Genomic DNA, 23955 nt, shown 5'->3' with positions numbered 1-23955 from the left:
TTGATCAAATTCACTATTAATCCTGAATGTGGACCAAAATATTAAACTTTCACTAGATATTTATTTAGTTGAAAGAAGTATTACGAAAGAGTGGACTTTAAGCCTAACTCACTCCCATAAAACCGTGCGTGAGACTATATATTATGGGTGGTCCGATAGCGGCCCGATAGCGGGTGGCACGATAGGCCCAACACAAACCCTCGCTAGGATAGACTCGAAATGACTCTGATACCATATTACGAAGTGGACTTTAAGCCTAACTCAACCTCATAAAACCGGCTCATAGGGTTGAGGTTTGCACCCACTTATATACAATGAAAGGCTCTAATCTCTAGTCGATCTCCAACAAGAAGAAAAATACAATAAACTTAAAAATAAAACATAACAAAACATGTTATAAATAAAGTAAAGAAATAAAAGTACTTATTAAAAAAAATAGAAACTGAAAAAAAAAATACTTTCATTATAAAATGAAAAATAAATAAAAAAGAATGAAATATTTTCATTATAAAAGTTGGTGTAGCCTCTCATGTTTTTTTATTCTTTCTTTTTTATTTTAATAAATTTTTCATATTTAGATATACGATTAGTAAATGTTAAAGTATCAGCCTAGTTAGATTCCAATATTTATAGTTTTTTTTGTCGGCATTCCAATATTTATAGTAATGTCTATCATAAAATTATATATATATATAAAAAAAAACTAGACAAGATTTTTCGGTCCAAAAAAAAAAAAAACTAATCATCTTAAAAAAGTAGTAATATTTTAGATTACTTTCATCATAATTGACGCGAAATATATATTTTAATTGTTTGGTCAAAATTTTATTTTTCATTAAAAAAAATAGCAGCAGTTGTATTTTATTCTTAAATAATGACTTTATTAAAGAACAAAAATGTTAATAAGTCAAGTTCAGAAAAAAAAATCACAGTGAGTCGATTTTGATTGGAAATGATCTAAGTTTAAGGAATGAACTTGAATTTTAAAATTAAGGAGTTGTGATCTAATAATATAATCTTAAGAGAGATAAATATATATTTTCCCTACAAATTAAATAATTTTGATCGATTATAAATATGTTATTAATTTTTATTCTTTTATGTAAATATTAATAACAATGTTTTTTATTTAATATTAATAAGATGTTAATAATAAAATTTAACATGAACTTTAGCTTAAAGCACGTTAATGTATTTATATAATTGAAAAATAAATCGGGTTATTAAATTTGTTTATAGAGAATAAAGTAAAATAAAATAAAAACGAATTTAAGTATTGAGTAGTGAAATTGCAAAAGTGAAAGTGTTGCAAATGCGAGAACATGATTTTTAACGGTAAGACAAGACATATAGATGTATCGTTAGATCTGAAGTTGAGTGCCCAAAATTAAGCAAAGTCACTCACTTTCTAAATTCTTCTCTTTGTTTGGGTCATGGCACCATGCTCATCGTCTTCTTCTTCTTCTTCTACGGCGTCGTTTGGTTCTTCGACCACCGCAAAGACGTGGATTGTCCATGGAATTGTGGCGGGAGTGGCCATTGCAGCGGCGGTGGGTGCACGCGCTTACATGACCCGATTCAGCAAGTTTCGGAGCCGGGTCGTTGGTATTATACCCGCCCGGTATGCCTCTTCGAGGTTTCAGGGAAAGCCTCTCGTTCAAATCCTGGGCAAGCCCATGATCCAGGTCCACCCCTCTACTCTCTCTCCTTGATTTTCTTTTAACTTTTTTACTTAAAAAATATTTTAAATTGACAATGCATGCATCGTTTACTCTTGTATCAATGAATAAAATCTGAAAATGTTTAAGGGTCAATTTTGTTTAATATTAACGTAGTGTGTACTCTGGATCTTCGAAGAAAGCACGTAATCCGATAATTTGAGTCTCATAAGGATTAAGGTAAACTACTTGGCTAGCTAATTAAGTCTCAAGTTTCTAGTGTTTTTAGTTGGACTCTGCTCTTGTAAATGGTGAGTAAAGCTGTAAAAGAGAAAAGGGTTACTACTACTGGGTCAATGTGGATAGAGTGAAAGTCACTATGAACATCGGCTCTTAAAAAGATGCGAAAATATTAGGAATAGTGAGAAACTCGTTGAGAAACTCGTGGAGAAACAGGCTTATAGTTTATTAAAAAATTTCAGTTGGCTTCTTGGCGTTATAGTAAACTATTTCCAGCTCCTATTTCTCTTCATTGGTCAAATTATGATGTATTTTACCTAATTTGGTTTTTTCAGAGAACATGGGAAAGGGCAAAGCTGGCGGTTACATTGGATCATCTTGGTAGGTCTATCTATACCCATGATCTTTATCGACTGTGGCATTAATAGCTTAATATATAACTTCGACTCAAGTTAATCTTTAAAATTGGTATGTTAAAGTATATGCCTCTATGTGAAGCTTAAGTGATAGGGACTTGGGTATTATGTGTGTTTAAGTCTCACATCAAGTAGTACAAAGAGGTGAAGTAATTAAGCTTTTTGCTCTCCTTTTCTGCTCAGTGGAGGGTTCTGAATAGTGAAGAAGCTGTGCGAAGTTTAAATTTCTTTTTCATGTGTGTCCAATATGTGTTGCTTTTGAGAGGGCGTTTCACAGACACAACAACTTATGTTCAAACACATCCTAGGAATGGACATGTAAATGATATTATATTTCTTTTCAGTTTTTACTGTTTCTGCATTTGTTCATGCATTTAAAATCTCTTATTGGTCTTTTGAAGGTAACAAATTTTAAATGTCTCCAACATCTACCTGTGTTCCATTGCTTTACTTTATGAATATCTAGGAAAAATGACCAAAGAATACCATGATTTAGTCTGGATTGTAATTTAGGCAGATTTTTGTGCACTACTTGCGCACTTTGTCTGGTGCTTCATATTCAAAAAAGTCTAGTTGAGAGTTTTACAATTTGGTAGATGTATGCATGTGCACATCTTGCTAGCTTCTTGATAACTTTCTCTTGTTCTAGTTGTGGCAACTGATGATGAAAAGATTGCTGACTGCTGTCGACAATTTGGAGCTGATGTTATTATGACTTCAGAATCTTGCAAAAATGGTAAGCAAATCAGTTTCTTTTGTATTGTAGCCATTCAAACCTTTTTCCTCACAATGTTTCATACTCTTTATTGTGCATGATAGGTACTGAGCGCTGCAATGAAGCTCTACAGAAGCTTGGGAAAAATTATGATATTGTTGTCAACATTCAGGGTGATGAACCACTTATTGAACCTGAGATAATAGACGGTGTTGTGAAAACTTTGCAGGTAAGATTTTTTTTATCTTAAATTTGTTATTTTTCATACCATTTAAAATGTAAATAATGTTCCATTGCTAAAAAAATAGATGACAGCCTGCTTTAGCTGTGATCCTTTTGTGTTTTTTATTCTGAATAAAAATGGTAAATCAATTGGTCCAAAACACTGTTTTAGCATCATGTTATCTTGAAAATCTTCCCATTTAAGTATTGTAACTCTATGGCTAAAAGGAAATATTTTTATATATCTGTGATTGTTTATAATTTTATATTATTCCTTTGTACTATCTATGCTGAATCCTGACCCTTAAAGGCAGCTCCAGATGCAGTGTTCAGCACTGCAGTCACATCTTTAAAGCCTGAAGATGCTCATGATCCAAATAGAGTAAAATGTGTTGTAGATAATAGTGGTTATGCCATCTATTTTTCACGAGGATTAATCCCATTCAACAAGTAAGTTACTAATAATTTAAGTTCAGATTTCCCATCTTAATTGTTAATTCATTCATAAAACATGTGAAATTGTTATACATATTTTTGTAAAACTGGATAAATGCTTGCATATGTACTGTAGGTCAGGGAAGGTCAATCCAAAGTTCCCGTATTTGCTTCATCTTGGGATTCAGGTACTACTATCATTAAATTCTTTCTAATTTTCTGTAATAACAATCATTGTTCGTTGTCTATTTGTCTTTAGACTGTTACCATTATTTGCTTCATTGTGAGTTAATAGTTTTTTCTGTCTATGAATCTACTAGAGCTATGATGCAAAGTTTCTAAGGATATACCCTGATCTTCAACCAACTCCTTTGCAACTAGAGGAGGATTTGGAGCAGCTTAAAGTGCTTGAGAATGGCTACAAGATGAAGGTACCTAAGCTATTTATATAGGCCCTTGTTTTAACTTTATTCTCCCACTAAGGTGCAAGTATTTTACTTGATTATTCTATTTCTCTATTGATCGTGTGTAATATACTAATGATATTCAAAGAGCCTTTCAAATCCATGTATAACTGTCTGGTTGTCAATTTGCCATCAGATGTGATGTGAGTTGTCCAACCATCGTATTTCGGGTTCTCCAATGAAGTTGTCTGACTATTGAACTCTGAACACTCGGTGAAAGCCATAGTAAGAGGGTCCATGAGTCTATGATATGAGGGATAAGGGAATATGTGATCAAGCACCTGAGTTGTATTGTAGTAGTATATAACAAAAAGTATGTTTTAGAATCAACAATTATAAATTGAAAGGGGGTAGAGTAGGGTGTTGATATTGGGAGGCCTTAGGTCTCTCAAAATACCTGCAGAAAAGAACAAAATGAATCCTCTAAATAATTCGAGAAACCTGATTCCTTCTACTAACAACTTGACCAATCTGATACCTTTCTCTTGCCCCCTATCTATTTATATTTGTTTACTTTACACTAACATAAATAGGCTTTATATTATAATGTTATAATGCCCCAGGGTCTTGATCCCTCCTGTTCCCCATTTTCTCTTCAACATAAACTATCTTGTTCTGGGGTTTTCCAACAGATTTTTTTATTATTAGTCATTTTCCTCTGCACTGCAGTAATCTTGAAATCCTTCTCAAGTGAAAAAGTTTTCTGATTATACCATCCAAAACTTGCATTTGAGGTGTACTTCGATGTTCTATACCACTGCTGGAACTAGTTGAGTCGAACACAACTCAATTTGAGTCCATAAGAATTCATATAATTTGAAGTTTGAACTCAAGTTGAACTTTATATGAACTATTTTTTTTCTAAAGATTAACTACAGGTTCACAAATTACAATTATAAATTGAAAGAGGGGCGAGGAGGGTTCATATTGAAAAGGCTTAGCTCTCTCCAATTACCTCCAGAAAAGGACAATTTCGAGAAACCTGGCCCTTCCCACTAATAACTTTGTTTTCTAGGTCTGCAACTCCCACTAACAACTTGACCTATCTGATACCTTTCTCTTGTTCTTCTTTCTGTTCATATTTGTTTACACTAGCTACCATAATAGTCTTTCTCTTATACGGGGCACAGGGCCCTGTTCTCCCCAATTTCTCCTTAACATAAATCCTCTTGACAAGGGGTTTCCTAACAGATGTTTTGGTTTATGGCTGTCATGTTCCTCTGCACTGCAGTAATTTATGGATATTAAAGATTATTTTAGTTAATTCTAATTTTGACCACCCATTTTAATTGAATGTACAAGATTTGTTCTTCCTACGTTCCATCTCACCATGCTTCAAGATAGTTCACGAGCAAAATAAATTGATTAGTTATGGGCTCATGCTCACCTTTTATATTTAACGAACTTATTTTTTTAAATCAAATTAACCTCATTCAGAATCAGAAATCAAGTGTTTATGAGGCTAATTAACTAGCTGAGTGTTTAATCAATCAAGTTCATCTGGTTCATTCTCTGCCCTTATACTCTTCAACAGTAATGGAGTTAAAGGCTAAGTGATCAGAATTCACATAAAAATTTGAAATAAAAGCCTCACAGCTTCAATTAAATTCATTATTATAAATTCCATGCAATAAAATAGCTACTTGTTAGTGTTTACAAAATGTTATTGTAAATTTAAGTGAATTTTATGTCAAGATAGTTAGTCTTTCTATTGATAGGTGATGTCACATAGACCCGAATTGGACATCTAATTGGTTCGATTTGAGTTATCCTTTCTTATCTATCTAGCAACCATGCTACTGAAATGTTTGTACACTCATACTCGTCAAGATTATATCATTGTTGTTCACATTATTAAAATGTTTGTTTTCATTTTCCTCTATAGGTGATAAAGGTTAATCATGAGGCTCATGGTGTTGACACTCCAGAAGATGTTGGAAAGCTAGAATCTCTAATGCGTGAGAGGAACTTGTCTTGAACTCAGATACCATATAGAAACTAAATACAAATTAATCATCAGCACACATAAGAGGTAGAAAATGACTTTTTTTTCCCCTTTTAGTATAAATCTTCTTGTTGCATTCAACAGAGTATACGTGTTATTATTTATGTTGTATGTTATTTTTTTTATCTATAGATAATAGACTTCTGTGATACACGGAATACATATTTATTACAATATTAGAGTGAAAAGATAAATGTAAAAGATTTTTTAATAATAGTATAAAATAATATAATTTCTGTGATGACAAATGATTGTTGGATTTTTTTGGGATGTCAACTCTAGTTGGGATGTGAGGATTCATAATGATGTATAACATAAGTCTTTTATTAAAAAAGAAAATTGAATATACTTTAACTACTTTAAATTCTAGTCTTTTTATAATCTCTGAATTAACACACTAATTTGTAAAACATAATAATATATAACTGTTCATGTGAAAAAAGTAAAATAAAATTTAATTGAAATTGTTGTAATTTGTTTACCATTAGGATTTTCAAATTTTCTCATTCTTGCATGATAGAATTAATTTAAAGAAATGGGGATATCCAGTGTTGAGTCCTGAGGTGTTAACTATTTTATGATGTACTTTGAATGTTTTGATAATAATAAATATAGTTAAGCAAATAAATTATACCGTATATTTACATTGTTTACCATAGAAATTGTTATACCGTATAGTTAATGATGCAAACTAATGTGCTTATACAATTGAATTAATAGGTAAAAAAAAACACAGTTGTAAATAAAGTGAAATTTTAGATCCTTCTAAAAATGAGCAATACACTAAACCGTATAACGTTTACCTATTAAAAGATAAATGATTTTTAACAAATGTGATCAACGTGTTTCCTATATTAAAACCAATCATTCAAGTAAAAACACATAACAAAAATTATATCAATCAATATCTTATAGGTGTTCAAGGCGCTATAAGAAAATAACTGACAGATAAATCATAACACTTACAACGCTATACTTTCACAAGATGTAAGCAAAGTTTACCGAGTCAATTAAAGTAATTTTGCAGAACAAAATATAAGGGATGCATTATTAGAATTTTGAAGACATCATCAATAAGAAGATTGTTAAACAATAATAATATTCGAGCAACTTTTTTATACAAAAGTGAAGACACCAACAAAATTAAATACACAACTTCAATTATATTACTTTTGCCAAAAGAATCATTTAATTATATTACTTTTGCGAAAAGAATCATTTGTGTTAGGAAGCTTTGTTGATTCAATCTTTGATTTTGTAGTCAAAATTGAAAGTTACAAAAATGTGGAGTTCTTTATCTTACAGGAAGAATCATGAGGGATTGTTAGGATTGACTTGCGTACTCATGTTAGTTAGGAGTGACTTCTGTACTTGTTCTATAATCATTATTTGATTAAAGAAACCTCTTAAGAGAGTTACTTAAGTGTGAACTAATATAAAAACACTTTGTAATTTTTGGATTCTGCAATCTACATTATTAGACAGTCATATATTTTCATGAAAAATTCTTGTACTCTAGTTAATCGTCTTTTAGAACTACCTATACCTTTAGTTAGTTCAGAGCTAATCTCTTAGTTCTTGGAAAAACTAAATGTTGTAGGTGTAGTTGGTTCTAGAAGGGGGAGGGAGTTGTGTAGAACGTGGAAGCTTTGATGATCCAAGTATGTGTTGAAAGCTTGATACTTTGATGCTCTGATTGGAGCTTAGCTTAATCCTATGCACAAGCTGAACCAATTTGCTTTAAAAGAGAAAAATGTTTTTCTAAGCAAAGAGAAAAACAACCAGTTGAAACCATGATATAATCGATTGTTTTACACTTAGCTTATGTGAAGGTTTTCAAAACTGTTTTTGACTTGGTTGACTAACTGTCAAAGCCAATTCAACCAGTTAAAATGACATTTCAACCGATTGATTGTCACATTTCCGAACAACTTTTCAAAAACTTGTTAAATTTGTTTTCAGTTGAATTAAAACTGATTTGGCTCGTGATTAACTGCCTAGAATGGCTAGTTATAAGAGCTATAAATATGGTTTCTCTTTGTATTCTAAAACATACAAAAAGTGAGATTGAAATTGTTTTTGAGAAGAGATTTGATTCAAAAGTTTTGCAAGATTGCTAAGTAGTTGTACATTGGTTCAAGATCTGATCTTAAGAGCTATGTGATTCCTGAAATACCAGGTGTAATGTGTTCCTTTCTGATTATTGTAATTGCCCTTTTCTATACTTGTAAAAGGTATGTAAACCTGTAAGGTCAGAGGGTGACTGTTCTTGTGGTATCAAGATCACCTCTTTGTGGTGCTGTATTTTGTAATATGTGATTGATTGCTAGTGGAATACCTAGTGGTTGTTCTGAGGACTGGATGTAGCTCAGGGTTGAGTGAAACAGTATAAATTGGTTATGTAATCTCTCTCTCTCACACACTCATTATAATCTGTTTGATTTGATTTTTGTACCTGCTGCTATAAACAACCAGTTAAAACGAAGTTTCAACCGATTCATTTTCTGCAAACAATTTTAATTGCTTTGATTGTTTGGCTTCCTTGATTGCTTCTTCTTCGATTGTTGATAAAAATTCATTCCTATCCAATCTTTGTGAAAATCTTTTGTCAAACAATTCACCCCCCTCTTGTTTAGGCCATTAATTCTAACAATTGGCATCAAGAGCTATGTTCTTGAAAAATATTCAAGTTTTGTTTTTTTCACTGTTTTAATGGCTAGCAAGTTTTCTTTTGGGGAAAGTGCTTCTTTAAATAGACCACCTCTGTTTTGTGGTGAAAACTATCAACCATGGTGTATAAGAATGAAAGACTCATTAGATAAAATAATCTAGGATGTCATTACAAACAATGTTTTCATACATTTGCTTGAAAATAATGTTGCCTTACCTGAAAATGAAAGTGATCATCTTGATTGTGTAGCTAAGAACATCATTGTTTCTGCCCTTGATTCTGATGAACTTCTCAAAGTTTCACAGTGTATCTCAGCTAAAGAAATGTGAGATACTATTGAGAAAATTCACAAAGGTTCAAGATCAAGAAGTACTTGGCTGGACAGTGATAAGTCCCCTGCTAGATTATCCTTTGTAGATTCCAAGATGGATGTTTGTCTGATGGCAAGAGAAGAGTCTGCATCAAACCATGTAAGTACATCTTCCTCTACCAAATGTGATAGTTATTATCAATTTCTTAAGGTTTTTAAAGAGACTCATGAATAAGCTAATAGATTAACCCTTTCAAACAATCGGTTGAAAAGTAAAAACAACTGGTTGAAAGAAAGAGTCAAAGTTCTGGAAGAAGATTTGAAAAATTCAAAAACTGATTTTGAAAACCTTGAAATGATTTATCAAAACTCTTCTTGCAAGTGTGAATCCAGTTCTTGCAAAAACTATGAATCTCTTCAAAATAAAATTTTGTATCTTGTGAAAATAGTTGACACAATTTCAAAAGGTAAATCCAATCTTGAGAATGTTTTAGCATCTCAAAGGTGTGTCTTTGGAAAATCTGGTTTGGGTTTTAATCCACAAAGCAAGAACAACGGTTGTTTAAAACCTTTTTCAACCATTACAAAAACTCAACTGATTGAAAAGTCAAAACAACTGGTTGTTTGTTATTTCTACTGCATGAGAAAGGGTCACTCTATCAGATTTTGTAAGATTCGCAAATCTCTTGTTCCTAAAGGTATCTTTAAATGGATTTCAAGAAATTTTGATGGTTTTAAAGATAAATCTAACATGAAAGGTCCCAAGTTCTTTAAGGGATCAAATCTTGTGATTTGACAAGCTTTCTTTTGCAGAATTTTGCCTCCACATAAAGGATCTGTAGGATCAGGATCTCATGGATGCAAATAATCAAGACAATGCCTTGTTATGAAATTGTGTACTGCTTCATATATGTACTACAAAACTTGAAGAATAACTCTTTGTTATTCCTATACTTGAACATTCCATTTTGAATCCAATTATGTATTTCTTCTCTTAAGGTTCTGGATTATTTTGTTTTGTATTCCTTTTGTTTCTATACAAAACTATGTGCCTTAAACCTGAATCCTTGTATGTTCAATTTCTGTTAAAAGTATTTGGTTTTTCAATTTTTTCACCTGTTGCAGAAATTCAAACGATTGTTTCTTCGAAACAACCGATTGTTTCAACTCTGTCAGCATTGGTCAAATCTATTTTTAATTCACTGTGCTTTGATTTGATTTGATTTCCTGTTCAAACCCAGTGATGTTTGTGGTCAACAACACTTTAATTACAACACTTTAACTGCTCTTCATGAAATAGATTCCTCTAAGCGTTGGAAATTAAAACTGCTTTTAAGTTTGGTCAAATCAACATGTGTTTTCTGTTAGGTCTGGCAGAACTGCTTTATTGTTCTGATTTGATTCCTTTTTCAGTTTGGATTCAACCCACTAAATGCCAACTTTGACTGACTTTCTGGTTATATATGTGAGGCTATTAGTTGCAATTGTTCACAAGAAACAATCTGTTTTTCTTCTCTCTACACTAAATATGTTTCAACAGTTTGCGCCCATCCTCTCTCCCTAACCAAACCATGGCATCAACACCTCCTTCATCTAAGAGGATGAAAACAAGGGTAGTAAGGAGTGCAGGAAAGCTGGAAAGCTGGTTTTCAGGAGAATCTGAACTTATTGAGAAGTTCCTTCATGAAACAAGGAGCAAAGGTTGAAGAAATTCCTTGAGATGTCTGGAAACATCTATCCAGATTTGGTGAAGGTATTTTACACAAACCTTCAATTCAATGGTGACATTCTCATCTCTCATGTGAAGGGAGTAGACATTCAAATCACCAATGATGTTTGGACTGCCATCACTGGGCTGAAATTCTCTAGATTAAGAATCAACAAAAGTAACATTGGAGTGATAAAAGAGTTCAACAAAATTCAATTCTACAAGAATTGTCTAAAGAATCCCCTCTCAAAGGTAAGAAACTTTCCTGTTGGAGGGTTGAAGCTTGATGAAAGACTCATTGCCTTCATTATGTCCTGGATTGTCACACCAAGGGGGAGCAATCATTCTACCCTTTCTGAAGAGGATTTTCTTTTAATCTACTGCATCATGAACAAGGTGAATCTCAACTGGATTCACATCTTCAAAGACCATATGCAAAAGGCGACAAGGTTAAGTGACTTCCACTATCCCTATGCAATTTTGATTTCTAAAATTCTACATTATTTTGAAGTAGATATTGAAGACGAATTGGATGATATTGTAAAGCCTTCAAGTGAGATCAATAGTGGTTCCCTAAGCAAAATGGGGTTTATCAAGATTGGTGGAAGGTGGGTAAGCAAGGATGGAGACCAAGCTGGCCCAAGTGGAACTCATGCTGAAGAAGAGGCTGAAGCTGTAGCAAATACAAAAGAACAAGTTGCTGGAGCTCATGGAGCTGATCCAAGTACTGATCACATGGGAGGTAGGATGACTTCAATGTCTCCTTTTGAAAGGCTAATGGTAAGTAAAATGGATAGCTTTGCGGAGAACCAGAGAAATCTTCATGAGCTGTGTGAATAAAGGTTTCAGCATATGGATTCAATGTTCCAGACCTTGGATGAACAAATTGAGGAGGTTCAGAACCAACTACTTGATCTGCAATATGGAAGGAATGACTAAAGCAAAGTTTAAGGCTTTCATTTCAAATTTCTGGTTAACTTTTTTGAACAATTTATTTTCTTTTATGTTTATTTTTAATCCTTCTATTTTTCGATTTGTGGATACAAATAGATGGAGAAGTGAGCTTTGGGTTGTAATGTTTTAATATTTGCATCTGTTTTTGTTTTGCACATTTGATTGAACATTGCTATAACTGGTTTTTTATTTGATATAAAAATGTGATACATATTTTAACCGGTTATTCCTGCGAAATAACCGATATTTTTGCTAATATTGCACACCTATGCATGTTTAACTGATTTCTCACATTGATTTGACTGATGTTCCTCTTTGGAAATCATCTAGTGGAAACTAGTTTGTGATTCCTGAAATACCAGGTGTAATCTGTTCCTTTCTGATTCTTGTAATTGTCCTTTTCTATACTTGTAAAAGGTATGTAAACCTATAAGGTCAAAGGGTGTTCTGACTAAGGTTGTGTGATAGGCAAGGAGGTGAGTGTTCTTGTGGTATCAAGATCACCTCTTTGTAGTGTTGTATTTTGTAATCTGTGATTGATTGCTAGTGGAATACCCAGTGGTTGTTCTGGGGACTAGATGTAGCTCAGGGTTGAGTGAACCAATATAAATTGGCTGTGTAATCTCTCTCTCTCTCTCTCTCTCACTCATTATAAACTGTTTGATTTGATTTTTGTACCAGCTGCTATAAACAGCCGGTTAAAATGAAGTTTCAACGATTGATTTTTTGCAAACAATTTTAATTGCTTTGATTGTTTGGCTTCCTTGATTTCTTCTTCTGTGATTGTTGATAAAACTTCATTCTTATCCAATCTTTGCGAAAATCTTTTGTCAAACAATTCACCCCCCCCCCTCTTGTTTAGGCCATTAATTCTAACAAGTTGAATGAAGCCTGAACTCAAATTGTGAATTTAAAGATAGTATAAAAGCATCTAACAAGCAAATAGAAGAAAGAAGTAGACACAATTTTGTACTGGTTCACCCGACCACTTGGGCTACGTCTAGATGATGTGCTTTAAACATCATATCATGTATGACGCAAGTGCTTCATCTAATAGATGATAAAACACATTACAGTCTCCGCTTCATCTGATAAGTGAAGCATTCATCCAACAATAAGCATATAAATTCTTTAAGCTTACATTGTACCTAACAAAAATATTCTTGAAGCTTAGTTTTGTGTTGTAGGGAATATCTTCGTATTTTGTTTGCCTAGATGATCCAACCAAGCACAAGTCTATATCAAGATCTCTTGGGATACTAGCGAAAGTTGTTTTCTTTCAACAAACTCCCTGACACAAGCTTATGTTAACTTCGGTCCAACTATCTACCTTGTACGGTCTTTCCTTTACTTTGTTTTTTAGTGAAAAAATCTCTAACCTAGTGTTGATGAGTACTACTAGCTATCAAGATGTTGTTTGAAGAATAAATTGGCAATGAATGTTGCATGGAACACATTTAATGCATGTCCACGTTCGCGCTTATCACACCTAGAAGATGTAGCTATCTGAGTTCAAATGCTCTCAAGGGTTAGAAAAGGACATGCCATGAGTATTTTTTTCAAGGTTTATATAAAGATATCCTTTGGGAATGAGTAGAAGACAACGGTTAAGTGTTGAAATGTTGTTAAAATCTTTTTGTGCCCATAAAAGCTTTGTAAAGAACATTGTTGTGTTCTTTTAGCAAGCAAAAAGATAGTTTATATCTTTGTATAGGTTGTAAATAATGCCCTGTGAGCAAATTCGTGTGATATTTTTTTATCCCATCTTCACACAAACCTTGTTTGTTTACCCATGGATGAATTCCAAACAATATTCTATCTTAGTCATGAGTAATTGTTTTCCAAACAATGCTCTGTCTTAGTTAGGAGTGACTACATTCCTAACGATACAAGTTATTTAGTTATGAGTGTCTGAGTTCCAAAAAATATTCAGGTTTTTACCCAAGAGTGGTTGTGTGTCCAAATAATATTTAAGTTTTAGTCATGAGTGGTTGTGTTCCAAATAATATTCAATTTATAACTTGTAGTAATAGTTTGCGTAATGAAACTCGATGAGTTGATTAAGAACTGAACATAACCTCCGCTATCAGAATGACCAATATAAAATAACAATGTAGATATTCATTTCCCTTTCTTCTATTTATTACATATTATCATTCTGCACTATCGAAAATGAGGAAAACTTTGTGAACCAAACTTTAGAAAAGATTTTGTTTAATCATCTAACTAGTAAAATTATAGTCTAAAAGTATATAATCAAATCCTATGTTTTGAAATTAAAAAAAAAAAATTAAAACACAATTCAGTTCTTCCTTATTATCCTTATTATGTTTTGACATGTTTTTACAAATTCTTTGATATTTTTTTAATAAAATTTATATATTGTCTAAATCTTAAATAATAATCTTAAAATTTAAATATTCTTCTTGTTCAAATACACTTTTAACTAATTTAATAAAACAAATAAATTTTATTGATATTATTAGTAGCATTAAATTATTAATAATTTGTATTATTTTTTAAACTTATCCTTAAATTATTGAAACTCATAATCTTACTTTATTCATTAATTATTTTGAATTAATTAATGTTTGCTATTAATTATTTTGAATTAATTAATGTTTGTATTACTTTTATTCATTAATTATTTTGAATTAATTAATGTTTGTTAGTTATCTTCTTCAATCTTTATAAGAGATAAATGAATCTATTTAATTTATCTAATTAATTTATAGCATTTATTTAAAGTGCTTTAGCAGATTTTGAAGTCTTATAAGAAATTGTTCTTATCAGTTGACTTCCTTGTCGGTTGACCTTGGCAACAAGCTCTAACCCCGCTCTGCCTCTTTTGGAAGTTGCTCTACGTCTTGTTATACTGGAACGCGGCTCCATTGAAACAGAGGGGGTCCTATCTGTTGATTACAATCTATCGATCAAGTCAGTAAGGGCTTACTAGAATTTAAGAAGTATTCAGTTTCAGTCTCAGAAATAACGTACCTTTACCTGAGGTGTCAAGCCCCTTTTATAACTATTCATTGTAACAACTTTCTCTCATGAAAATATAATCTCAACTGAAAGCATACCCAAAAGGAAAACATTTTGTTTATGGGCGCCTTCTCTTAAGGGGCTACAACAGAAAGGAATCTTATCTCTAAGGAAAGCATGAAATAATAACAGAACAACCACCTGCCAGCAGGGCACCATCTTAGGTGCCAACAATAGGGAGATATTCTGCTTACGTGGGCACCCTACTTATGGTGCAACGTTATCCTTTACCATACATGCAACTTAATCACTATGTGCCCTAGAACACACATACTTATGTTAAAAGAAACATTGACTTGACCTAGGCACCATATGTACTATACATACCCCTAGGTTCAAAAAATACCCTTTACTAGTAGCCTTATACTAATGTACAAAAGGGTTATTTAATTATGCCCCAATGGGCTTACCAATAAAACGAGGCCAAACTCATGACCCACACCCTGAACCCAATAGCCGAGCTGACCTACTCATCCCGTGCACCAAGCTCCAATTACTGAGCACCGAACACTCTGTCCAATACAAAAATAAATATAGAAAAAGTGTTTTATGTAAAATAAAAGGGTATATAATTACATTAAATATTCATTAAAAGGAATTTAATGATTATCTATATCTTTTTAATGATTACACTACGAAATTTTTACACTTCTACTAAAAAATAATTATTAGTATTATTTGTAAAATAATTAGTAGTATAATTTTAAAATATTTATCATAAGAGCAAAAACTTAGACATGATATTATAATGATTATTTTTAATCTCGTTTATAGTGTAATTTCCACAATATACAACATAAATTATACTTATTCCACAATATAATTTTAATCTGGTTAATGCATATTTTAAAATAAATATAGTATGAGTTACTGGCCTTTTGGGAAAATTCTCATGAATTTTGAATCATCTCTTAAAACAAATTTGTTTGACATGCAAAATAGTTGTAATAGCCTTTTGCAACATATCCTATTTTCGCACATTTTATTGGCGTTATGGTTAAGAAAGTAATTGATATTTTTTTGTTAAAAAAAAGCAAACAATTGAAAGAAAAAAAAACAGAAACAACAACTGATAAAAAATAAATAACAAAAAGAAACAAAGTCATTTTATTTTTATCAATTAATAGTTAGTAAAAAAATATTAAATATATACACGGCACCACCACATTTCCCAACACAATCTTCTTCTTCTTCCTCATTTAACTCCCCTCCATTGTTTCTGTCACATTCCAATTCTCTCTTACTACCCATAACGCTTTTTTTCTATTTCACTTTCTTTCCCTGCTACCCTTTTTTCTCCTCTTGTTTTTTTGATCCATTGGGTTCTTTATTGGCACTTTTTTCTTTTGTTGTAAAGGTACTTCTTTTCTTATCCATTGGTTTTTTGCTGCCCTTGTTGTTATATGTGATAATGTGAATTTCAGTTTTTCTTGGGGATTTTGGGCTCAAAATTGGATTCTTTCGGATAGGTATTGGCTTTTGTGTCTTTGATGTTTGCATGCTTTGGATTTTCATCTGGGGTAGTGCTTTTAAGGTTCCTTTCAATGTGCTCTGAAATTGAGGATTGAATCTGCATTATTTTTCTTTCTTTTCAATTTAGTGTAATGGGATGGGAAACCTGGAATTGATAATGGATAATCGTGGAATAAACCAAATTTACGTTGGGGTTTTTCTTTCTTAAATATATATTTTTTTTCATTTTCTTGAGGGAGATCAAGAGATTATTGTTGACTACAAAATGAGGGACTCTCTTTCAAGTTGTTGGCAAAGGATCTATGAGCACATGAATTTGATTTGTAGTTTACCATGATGAAATGTTGTTATTTAATTTGTAATGGATGAGGATATATGGAACTTTAGCATAGTTTTCAATCATGAAATGATAATTTCTTGAGCAATTTTATTTGATTTTGGGGAACCTTTGGTTTTTGGGTGTGAATAGATACATGGCATGTGATTTGTGATCCTCAGTTATTACTTCAAATTCATAATTTATAGGTTAAAAGAAAATATTTAAGGTGCCTGCTAATGATAAATAGCTTTTGTGGCATGTTCATTGGGGTAAATTATCATGTTTGTTTTAGTTTTAGTTGTCATTTGGATCTCTGATCTGACTTGATATACTTCTGGATATGGTTTCTTTAACAAAATTACTGCTTTCTAACGCTTTTCAAATATTTTAATAGATTGTATATTCTGGAAGAAATTCCATGGAATCTAAATACTTCGACACCATTGGGGAAGTCTCCCTAAAGCAAAAATCAAAATCGATTTCAGCAGAGCCAACAATCTCTACTAGTGAAAATGATTGCTTTGATTGCAATATTTGTTTGGAATCAGCACATGACCCTGTGGTTACACTCTGTGGTCACCTTTACTGTTGGCCATGCATATACAAGTGGCTTGATGTTCAAAACTCCTCTGTTGAACCAGACCATCAGAAGACATGCCCAGTTTGCAAATCTCAGATCTCTCACACCTCTGTAGTCCCCCTCTATGGCCGTGGAACATCAAATCCAGAATCAAAAGCCAAAAAACTCCAGATGAGTCTAGGAATACCTCACAGGCCACCTCCTTACAGCCTGAATGACATGTTAACTTCTGCTCGTGCACCAGCACAATCTGGCCAGCAACTTCGTTCAAGTTATTTCCAGTCACAGGCAAGACCAATTCATTATCAGCAGTACTTCCCTGACCTCTATGGAAGCTATGGCACCAATGGGTTGCCTTATCTTGGAGGTGCTGCTATGACTAGCTTCTTTAATCCTATGATTGGTATGTTTGGGGAGATGGTCTTGACAAGAATTTTTGGGGTCTCAGATGCAAACTTGTTTTCATACCCTCATAATGGAAATGGAAGTCCTAGAATGAGAAGGCAAGAAATGCAGATTGACAGGTCTCTGAACAGACTATCCATCTTTCTCCTATGTTGTATCATTTTGTGTCTTCTCTTATTTTGAAGACATTTTACTGCACAGACTGTACTATAGGTTGTTCCATCATGTGGATAGTAGATTTTAGAATATATTGTGATTATGATATCGATCTTGTTATTTTATGATCAAGTATGACATGCATATGTAACTAGATGGAAGTTTATGTTCCTGCTCTGAAGCCAAATGACCTACAAGCCAGATGGAGCAGTTAGTAAGAGGTATGGTGAAGAAGAATTCTTTGAGTCAAGAGGCTTCAAACGTGACCATGAAAATATGTTCTCTCCCCTCCCTCCTTTATGTTGAATCAATTTGTATTGGAACTTGTTTATTCTTAACTACTAATGTGGTTTTGATTTTGATGTGTTAAATCAAAGTATTGATGTAACTCCGAAATATTCATTTGCTATAAAAAAGGCTATGAGGTTTGTCAACCTGTTATTGCCATTGGGATGTTGGTCATAAACTACTTTAACCACTCTTCTTCATTGCAATAAGACTACTGTTATTGTGTAAAAATAATATATTTGAAAGTTTGCCACTAAATTTCTTGAAATAGGTTTAAAATTACAGTTTTGATAACATTTTAATTAAAAATTTGCAGGAACAAATGAATTCTAGAGAGGTTGAATACAAGACTTCTTTTTTAGAATTTTAGACTGTCTAGTGGAGATTGTCTAAGGAATAAGAATAACATGCAGTGAGGTCGTCTAACAAATAAGAATAACATGCAGGATTATATTGGTGCATCCTAAAACACTTTAGTTACTAAAGAGTTCAAAAAATTAAAAAATAATACACAAATAACTTCTGACTATCCTAATAACTCAAAGTATTTTTAACCACTACTTAATTACAAATAACAATGAATAAGGTAAACCAAAGAAATAACTAGAAGATATGCAATAAAAGCTTCCTTAAAAGGTTGTCACTTTTCAAAGTGAAGAATATTACAAGGTTTCTTTCCTTGACTATTCAAAATGTGTGTGAAAAAATAGGGTTGAGTTGTGTTTTAGGAAATTATAAAAACTTGTTGCAAAGCTTGGTCTGATGAACACAAATATATGAATATTACTCTTGACATATGCATTGTTAAATAGTTTCCTTAAGAGATTGTGTATGATGAGGAATGTCAAACAAAACTTCAAGTGTGACATACGAAAAGTTTAAATGCGCTTTTCAAAAAACTTGTTTTTCATGAAACACTCTTTCTTATATTAGTTCCAGATAAATAACATGCAATATAAAAGGATAAAAAATAAAAAAGATTTATAAAGTATTTTTATATTGATTCTTCTGATAACTCAAACTATGTCAGTTCTTGATCAACACGAACAAGGTTCTACTGTGGCAAACTAATGTTGGAAGATACAAAGCAAGTATTATTTGGACCACATTTATGGCTAAATACAAGTATTATTTGGAATGCAGTCCTTCCTAGCTAAGACAAAGTATTGTTTGGAATGCAACCACTCTTGGTTAAATTTGAGTATTGTTTGGAACATAACCACTCTTGACTGAACCCAAATATTGTTTGGAATGCAACCACTCCTAACTAATCCTAAGTATTCTCTGGACAATAATTACTTCTGACTAAAACCAAAATATTTACAAAGAAAGTGATTTAATAGATCATAGGACTACTCACTAAAAGAAGGTAACATTTCAAAATGGATACAAGGGTTATGAATTCTTCTAAATAGATACGAATATGAAGAATGTTATTTCTTACAACAACAAGACTAAGGATTGCTTAGAATTACAAGAGTTTTCTCTCGTTCTTGTTGCAAGACTTTCGTCAACCTTCATTCTTCATAGGGATATTCTTTATATAGATCTTGAGAAGAAAATAGTCGTTGCAAATCTTTTGGAGTCGATGTGAGGGTCTACTTCTACTACTACTACTTCTTGCATCTGACAATGCTTAAATCTTTAAGAAACATTAAATGCTCTTGACTAAGCATTACATGTGTGGCTACTTTGGCAACACCTTTGGAACACGATAGAGCTTCACAGGCCTAGCAAATAGCTTCCTTCCACTTTTTGAGCAAAGCACGGGGCCTGATACAGTTGGTTGACTTTGCATAATTGACATCTGGCCTTCTCTAGAAAAGTTTTTTGCATGGAGTAACTTTCAACATGTTCTTCAAGAGATGTTTTATGTTGACAAAACGTTGTGAGATCCTCTTGAGAGAATGAAGAAACGATTATTATTTACAAGCATAAAATAAACATTTATTAATTTGACATGTACATGAAATGCTTAAAGCTTGCAACTATAAGATGAAGTATACTTATAGTTTATCTAAACAAAAGCTTAAAGTATATGTGTTTGTTTTTGTTCAAACAAAAATTTATATGACAAAAAGAATGAATAAAGCGCTTATGTTTGTTAGAAACAAATAACGTTTGCATCTTTTTAGCCACATGACTTGCATCCATTTGGGTAAACCGAACACTTGTACTTGACATGATCTTATGTTTAAAAGAATTATGTTTTAACACTTTGTTTAAGCTCAAAATTAAAAATAATTAAAGGGTCTCTTGAACTTTAATCTAACAATGTCTCCCTTTTTATGGTGCTTAAAACAATAAAGTTTAAACATATATTTTCCAAAACAATTTCATCATATCAATTTTACAAGAAAAGTGGTAATGAATAATAAAGTAGAAGAAATAAAGGGATTTAAAGATTTCTTCTTAGAAGCTCCACCTCCAAACATTGATTGCTAATCTCTATGGAATCTTTCGGTAAACTCCCCCTTAACTTAAGCTTATCTTCCTTCTCTATTTTCTTATATCTACTCTCCCTTTCTCATCAATAAAGGGTTGCAACCTTTTCTATCTCTTCGCTCCCCCTTAAAACTTTATCTTTCCAATATCCTTAAATTTTAGGTATAATTACCTTTTTGATCCTTACATTAACTGTCAATAGTCAATTTGTTTTAGTGGTTTTTTAAAAATCATTTTTGTCCTAAGTCTTTTTTAAAAGTATGCAATTTGGTCCATTCTGTTAAATTGACATGAACGACATTAACCTGTGATTATGTGGCACATAGAATGGTAGTTTTATTTATACATGTCTCCACGTGTCTAACACCCTTCTCTTTCCTCACTCCATTCTCCCCCATTAGAACCTTAGTCCTTCTCAATCTTGTTCCTTTGAGTCTTTCCTATTGTTCAATGACTACCTCCCTGAGCTCTTCGAACTTGAAGTAATAATGCCTCAATGATGATATCGAAGGTTTGGAGTCAAATTCAAAAAAGGGAAATTGAATTTCATTGGGATCCTCGTTGGAGGAAGGTGTTGCAATCGTTGCACTTAAAGTTGAATTCCACACCAAAACCAAAACACACTCACTTTGAAACTAAACTATTTTAACCTAAACTTCTCAATTTCTTCGTCTAATCCCCAAATCCTCATTATCAATTTTGTAACATTTTTATTTTAATCTTTCTCTTTACAAAACTTTATTCACTTTAATTTACATATTTTAAAAAAATAAAATAAATAATTTTTTCATAAATTTACGACCTCGACCTAATCTCCGGTTGACTAAGCTCGACCTAGGCCCAGGTCGATTCAGCTTGACCTAGGCCCAGGTCGATTCAGCTTGACCTAGGCCCAGGCTGACTCAACTCAACCTTGGCTCAGGACAACTCAGCTTGACCTAGGCCCAAACCGCCTCGACACGACTTGGGCCCGATTCCACATGAATCGATCTTTGCCAAGGTCTATGTGGCTCGACCTAGACCATAACAGACTTGGCTCGATAGGGGCCTGAGCCGACTCAGCTCGACCTCGACCTGAGAAAACTTGGTTTGACTTTGACTCAATACAACTTGGACCCAGACCGAGTCGGCTTGACCTGGACCTAGCATGACTAAGTTGGACTTGGGCCATATTCGACTAGGCTCGAACTTGGCCTGGACGAACTTAGCTCGATATGGGCCCGAGCAAACTCAACTCGATTTGGCCCGGGCGAATCGGGGCCCGGGTTGACTCGAATCCACCTAATCTGGACCTGGGTCGACTTGGTTGGACATGGAGCTGGGGCGACTGGGCTAGGCCCGGGTCGATTTGGGTTGACCTGGGCTTAAGCCAAGTAGGCTTGACCTCAGCACGCGTTGACTCGACTACACTTGAGTCGGCTCAACTCAGCTCGACTTAGGCATGGGTCGACTCATCTCTACTTGTGTTCGACCGACTTTGCTCGACCTAAGTCTCGACCTAGGTCCAGGCCGACTCTGCTCGACTTAGGTTCAGGCCGACTCACTCGACCTAGGTCCAGGCCGACTCGGATCGACCTGGGCTCGGGTCGACTCGACTCAATCTGGGCTCAGGATTACTCAGCTTGACCTTAACATGTGTATGAAAATGTTGTTTACTTTGTACCTTTCGTAAGGAACTCACCACTCTTCCTTACCGTTTTAATTGAGTCCATATTAAAAAAATTCGTTTTAATGATTTCCTAAATATGTTTTATTTTGTTGTAAGTACTCTACCATTTTGATTTGGTCATCAATGGAATGAAAAATGACGTGGACATTACTTTTCTTTTCTCATTTTAAACTTGTCAATCAACTTGTTCCTTTCTTCTCCAATTTTATAACTTATTGATCAACTCGCTTTAAGAGAGGCTAAAAACGAGCCAACGAATGAGTTAAAAGAGACTGATTGTTAAAATCATGATCTTGAACCATGGGATAACTTTCTCCTTTCCCCCCTTCAAATTCGAGCTAACTTTCTTCTTTAGGGTTTGATGATATTTTGATAGACTTTAACTGCACAGACTCAATACAACAATTAGTACTACACAAACAATTATATCTTCTGGTCAGATAGCATAAACAAAATACATCGTATCTAAACCAATTACTAAAATTAATAAAACAATAAAATTTAACCTACTTTACTGTGCACTTGTTCCTTTGTGTTTGACCCTTTTTTAACAATTGATGACTTTTTTTATGTTTGTTTATATATAGGCATGCAAAAAAGAAAAATTTATAGATCTAATAGTTTCCTACCAATTTGTTCTTCTCAAGGTTATCTTGCTTTCGTCAAGTTGCTTTAGATCTTGGAATATATACTTATTTGTATATATTTCGTCAACTTGCTTTCATCCATGATTTTGGCAAGCATCCACGGATGATGATCAATCTTATTTGTAACGTTTTCTTGTTTAACACACTTACAATAAGAATTATGAACTCTTTTGTTATTCACATTTTCATAGATCCTTTCTTGTTAGTTAGGGATGATTTTCCTTTTGTCTTTACACCTAACACTAGGGTTTCTAGACTTACTACAATGATGACAAACAACTTTAACATGCATATGAAAATGCTTTTTACTTTGTATCTTTGGTAAGGAACTTACCACTCTTCCTTACCATTTTTCCATTTTCATTTTCCATTTGCACCTTCATATATTGTCTTTTTCCATTCCATTTCTTGTATTTTTTTTTTTTTGTGTAATCTTGCTAAGCCTCCACCATAATAACCTCACCACCTCCTATAGCTATCAAGATACATCCTAAAACATAAATACGTATTCGACAATCATCTTCACTTAACCATCCTTACCAAAAGCACCAAAGAAACTATCCAAGAATACCTTTAATCGCCACTGCCCTACCATTCAACCAAACCTCCTTTCTACCTTCAAATCACCTTCATTTTTCACCCAACCTAGATACGTTTCCTCCCCAACCAAAAAGAAAGCCAAAAAGACCTAAAGTACCAACCAAAACTCACATTCTTGAAAGCTTGGTCTCCTTTCTTGTATGTTGTGATCTTTTAGAGATTTTAGAATGCACTTTCAATGGCATCTTGGGACTCATTTGAGACCCTCATCAGCTAATGAAATCAAATTTCCATCAGCATTTAGCATAAAAAAGCCACAATTTCAAATTCTAAAAAAAAAAAGACTTAATTAACTTTTAAATACCTTATAAATTTTTATATTTTTAATTGAGTCCATATTAAAAATTTCAGTTTAATGAGTTCCTATATACTTTTTTACTTTGTTCTAAGAACTCAACCATTTTGATTTGGTCATCAATGGGATGACAAATGACGTGGGCATTACTTTTCTTTTTTCGTTTTCAACTTGTCGATCAACTTGTTCTTTTCTTTTCTAATTTTATAACTTATTGATCAACTCGCTTTTAGAG

General features: G+C 33.1%; 2 protein-coding genes across 2 annotated transcripts; both read left to right on the top strand.

The window, feature by feature from the left end:
• The first annotated feature begins 1265 nt into the window (after positions 1 to 1265).
• Positions 1266 to 6403, top strand: LOC137826713 (3-deoxy-manno-octulosonate cytidylyltransferase, mitochondrial). Its single transcript, XM_068632805.1, has 8 exons — positions 1266 to 1685; positions 2234 to 2279; positions 2964 to 3050; positions 3134 to 3258; positions 3562 to 3701; positions 3823 to 3874; positions 4007 to 4117; positions 6036 to 6403. The coding sequence occupies exons 1-8, from the start codon at positions 1434 to 1436 to the stop codon at positions 6126 to 6128; spliced, it is 906 nt and encodes a 301-aa protein (XP_068488906.1). The 5' UTR covers positions 1266 to 1433; the 3' UTR covers positions 6129 to 6403.
• Positions 6404 to 16022: 9619 nt separating this feature from the next.
• LOC137829670 (E3 ubiquitin-protein ligase RMA3-like) lies at positions 16023 to 18210 on the top strand. The gene is made up of 2 exons (XM_068636537.1): positions 16023 to 16200; positions 17030 to 18210. The coding sequence occupies exon 2, from the start codon at positions 17054 to 17056 to the stop codon at positions 17801 to 17803; it is 750 nt and encodes a 249-aa protein (XP_068492638.1). The 5' UTR covers positions 16023 to 16200; positions 17030 to 17053; the 3' UTR covers positions 17804 to 18210.
• The last annotated feature ends 5745 nt before the right edge of the window (positions 18211 to 23955 follow it).

Source organism: Phaseolus vulgaris, chromosome 11, assembly GCF_000499845.2.
Source record: "Phaseolus vulgaris cultivar G19833 chromosome 11, P. vulgaris v2.0, whole genome shotgun sequence".
Lineage (NCBI taxonomy): Eukaryota > Viridiplantae > Streptophyta > Magnoliopsida > Fabales > Fabaceae > Phaseolus > Phaseolus vulgaris.
The sequence above is the reverse complement of the archived record's forward strand: the minus strand, read 5'-3'. Positions and strand labels throughout refer to the sequence as shown.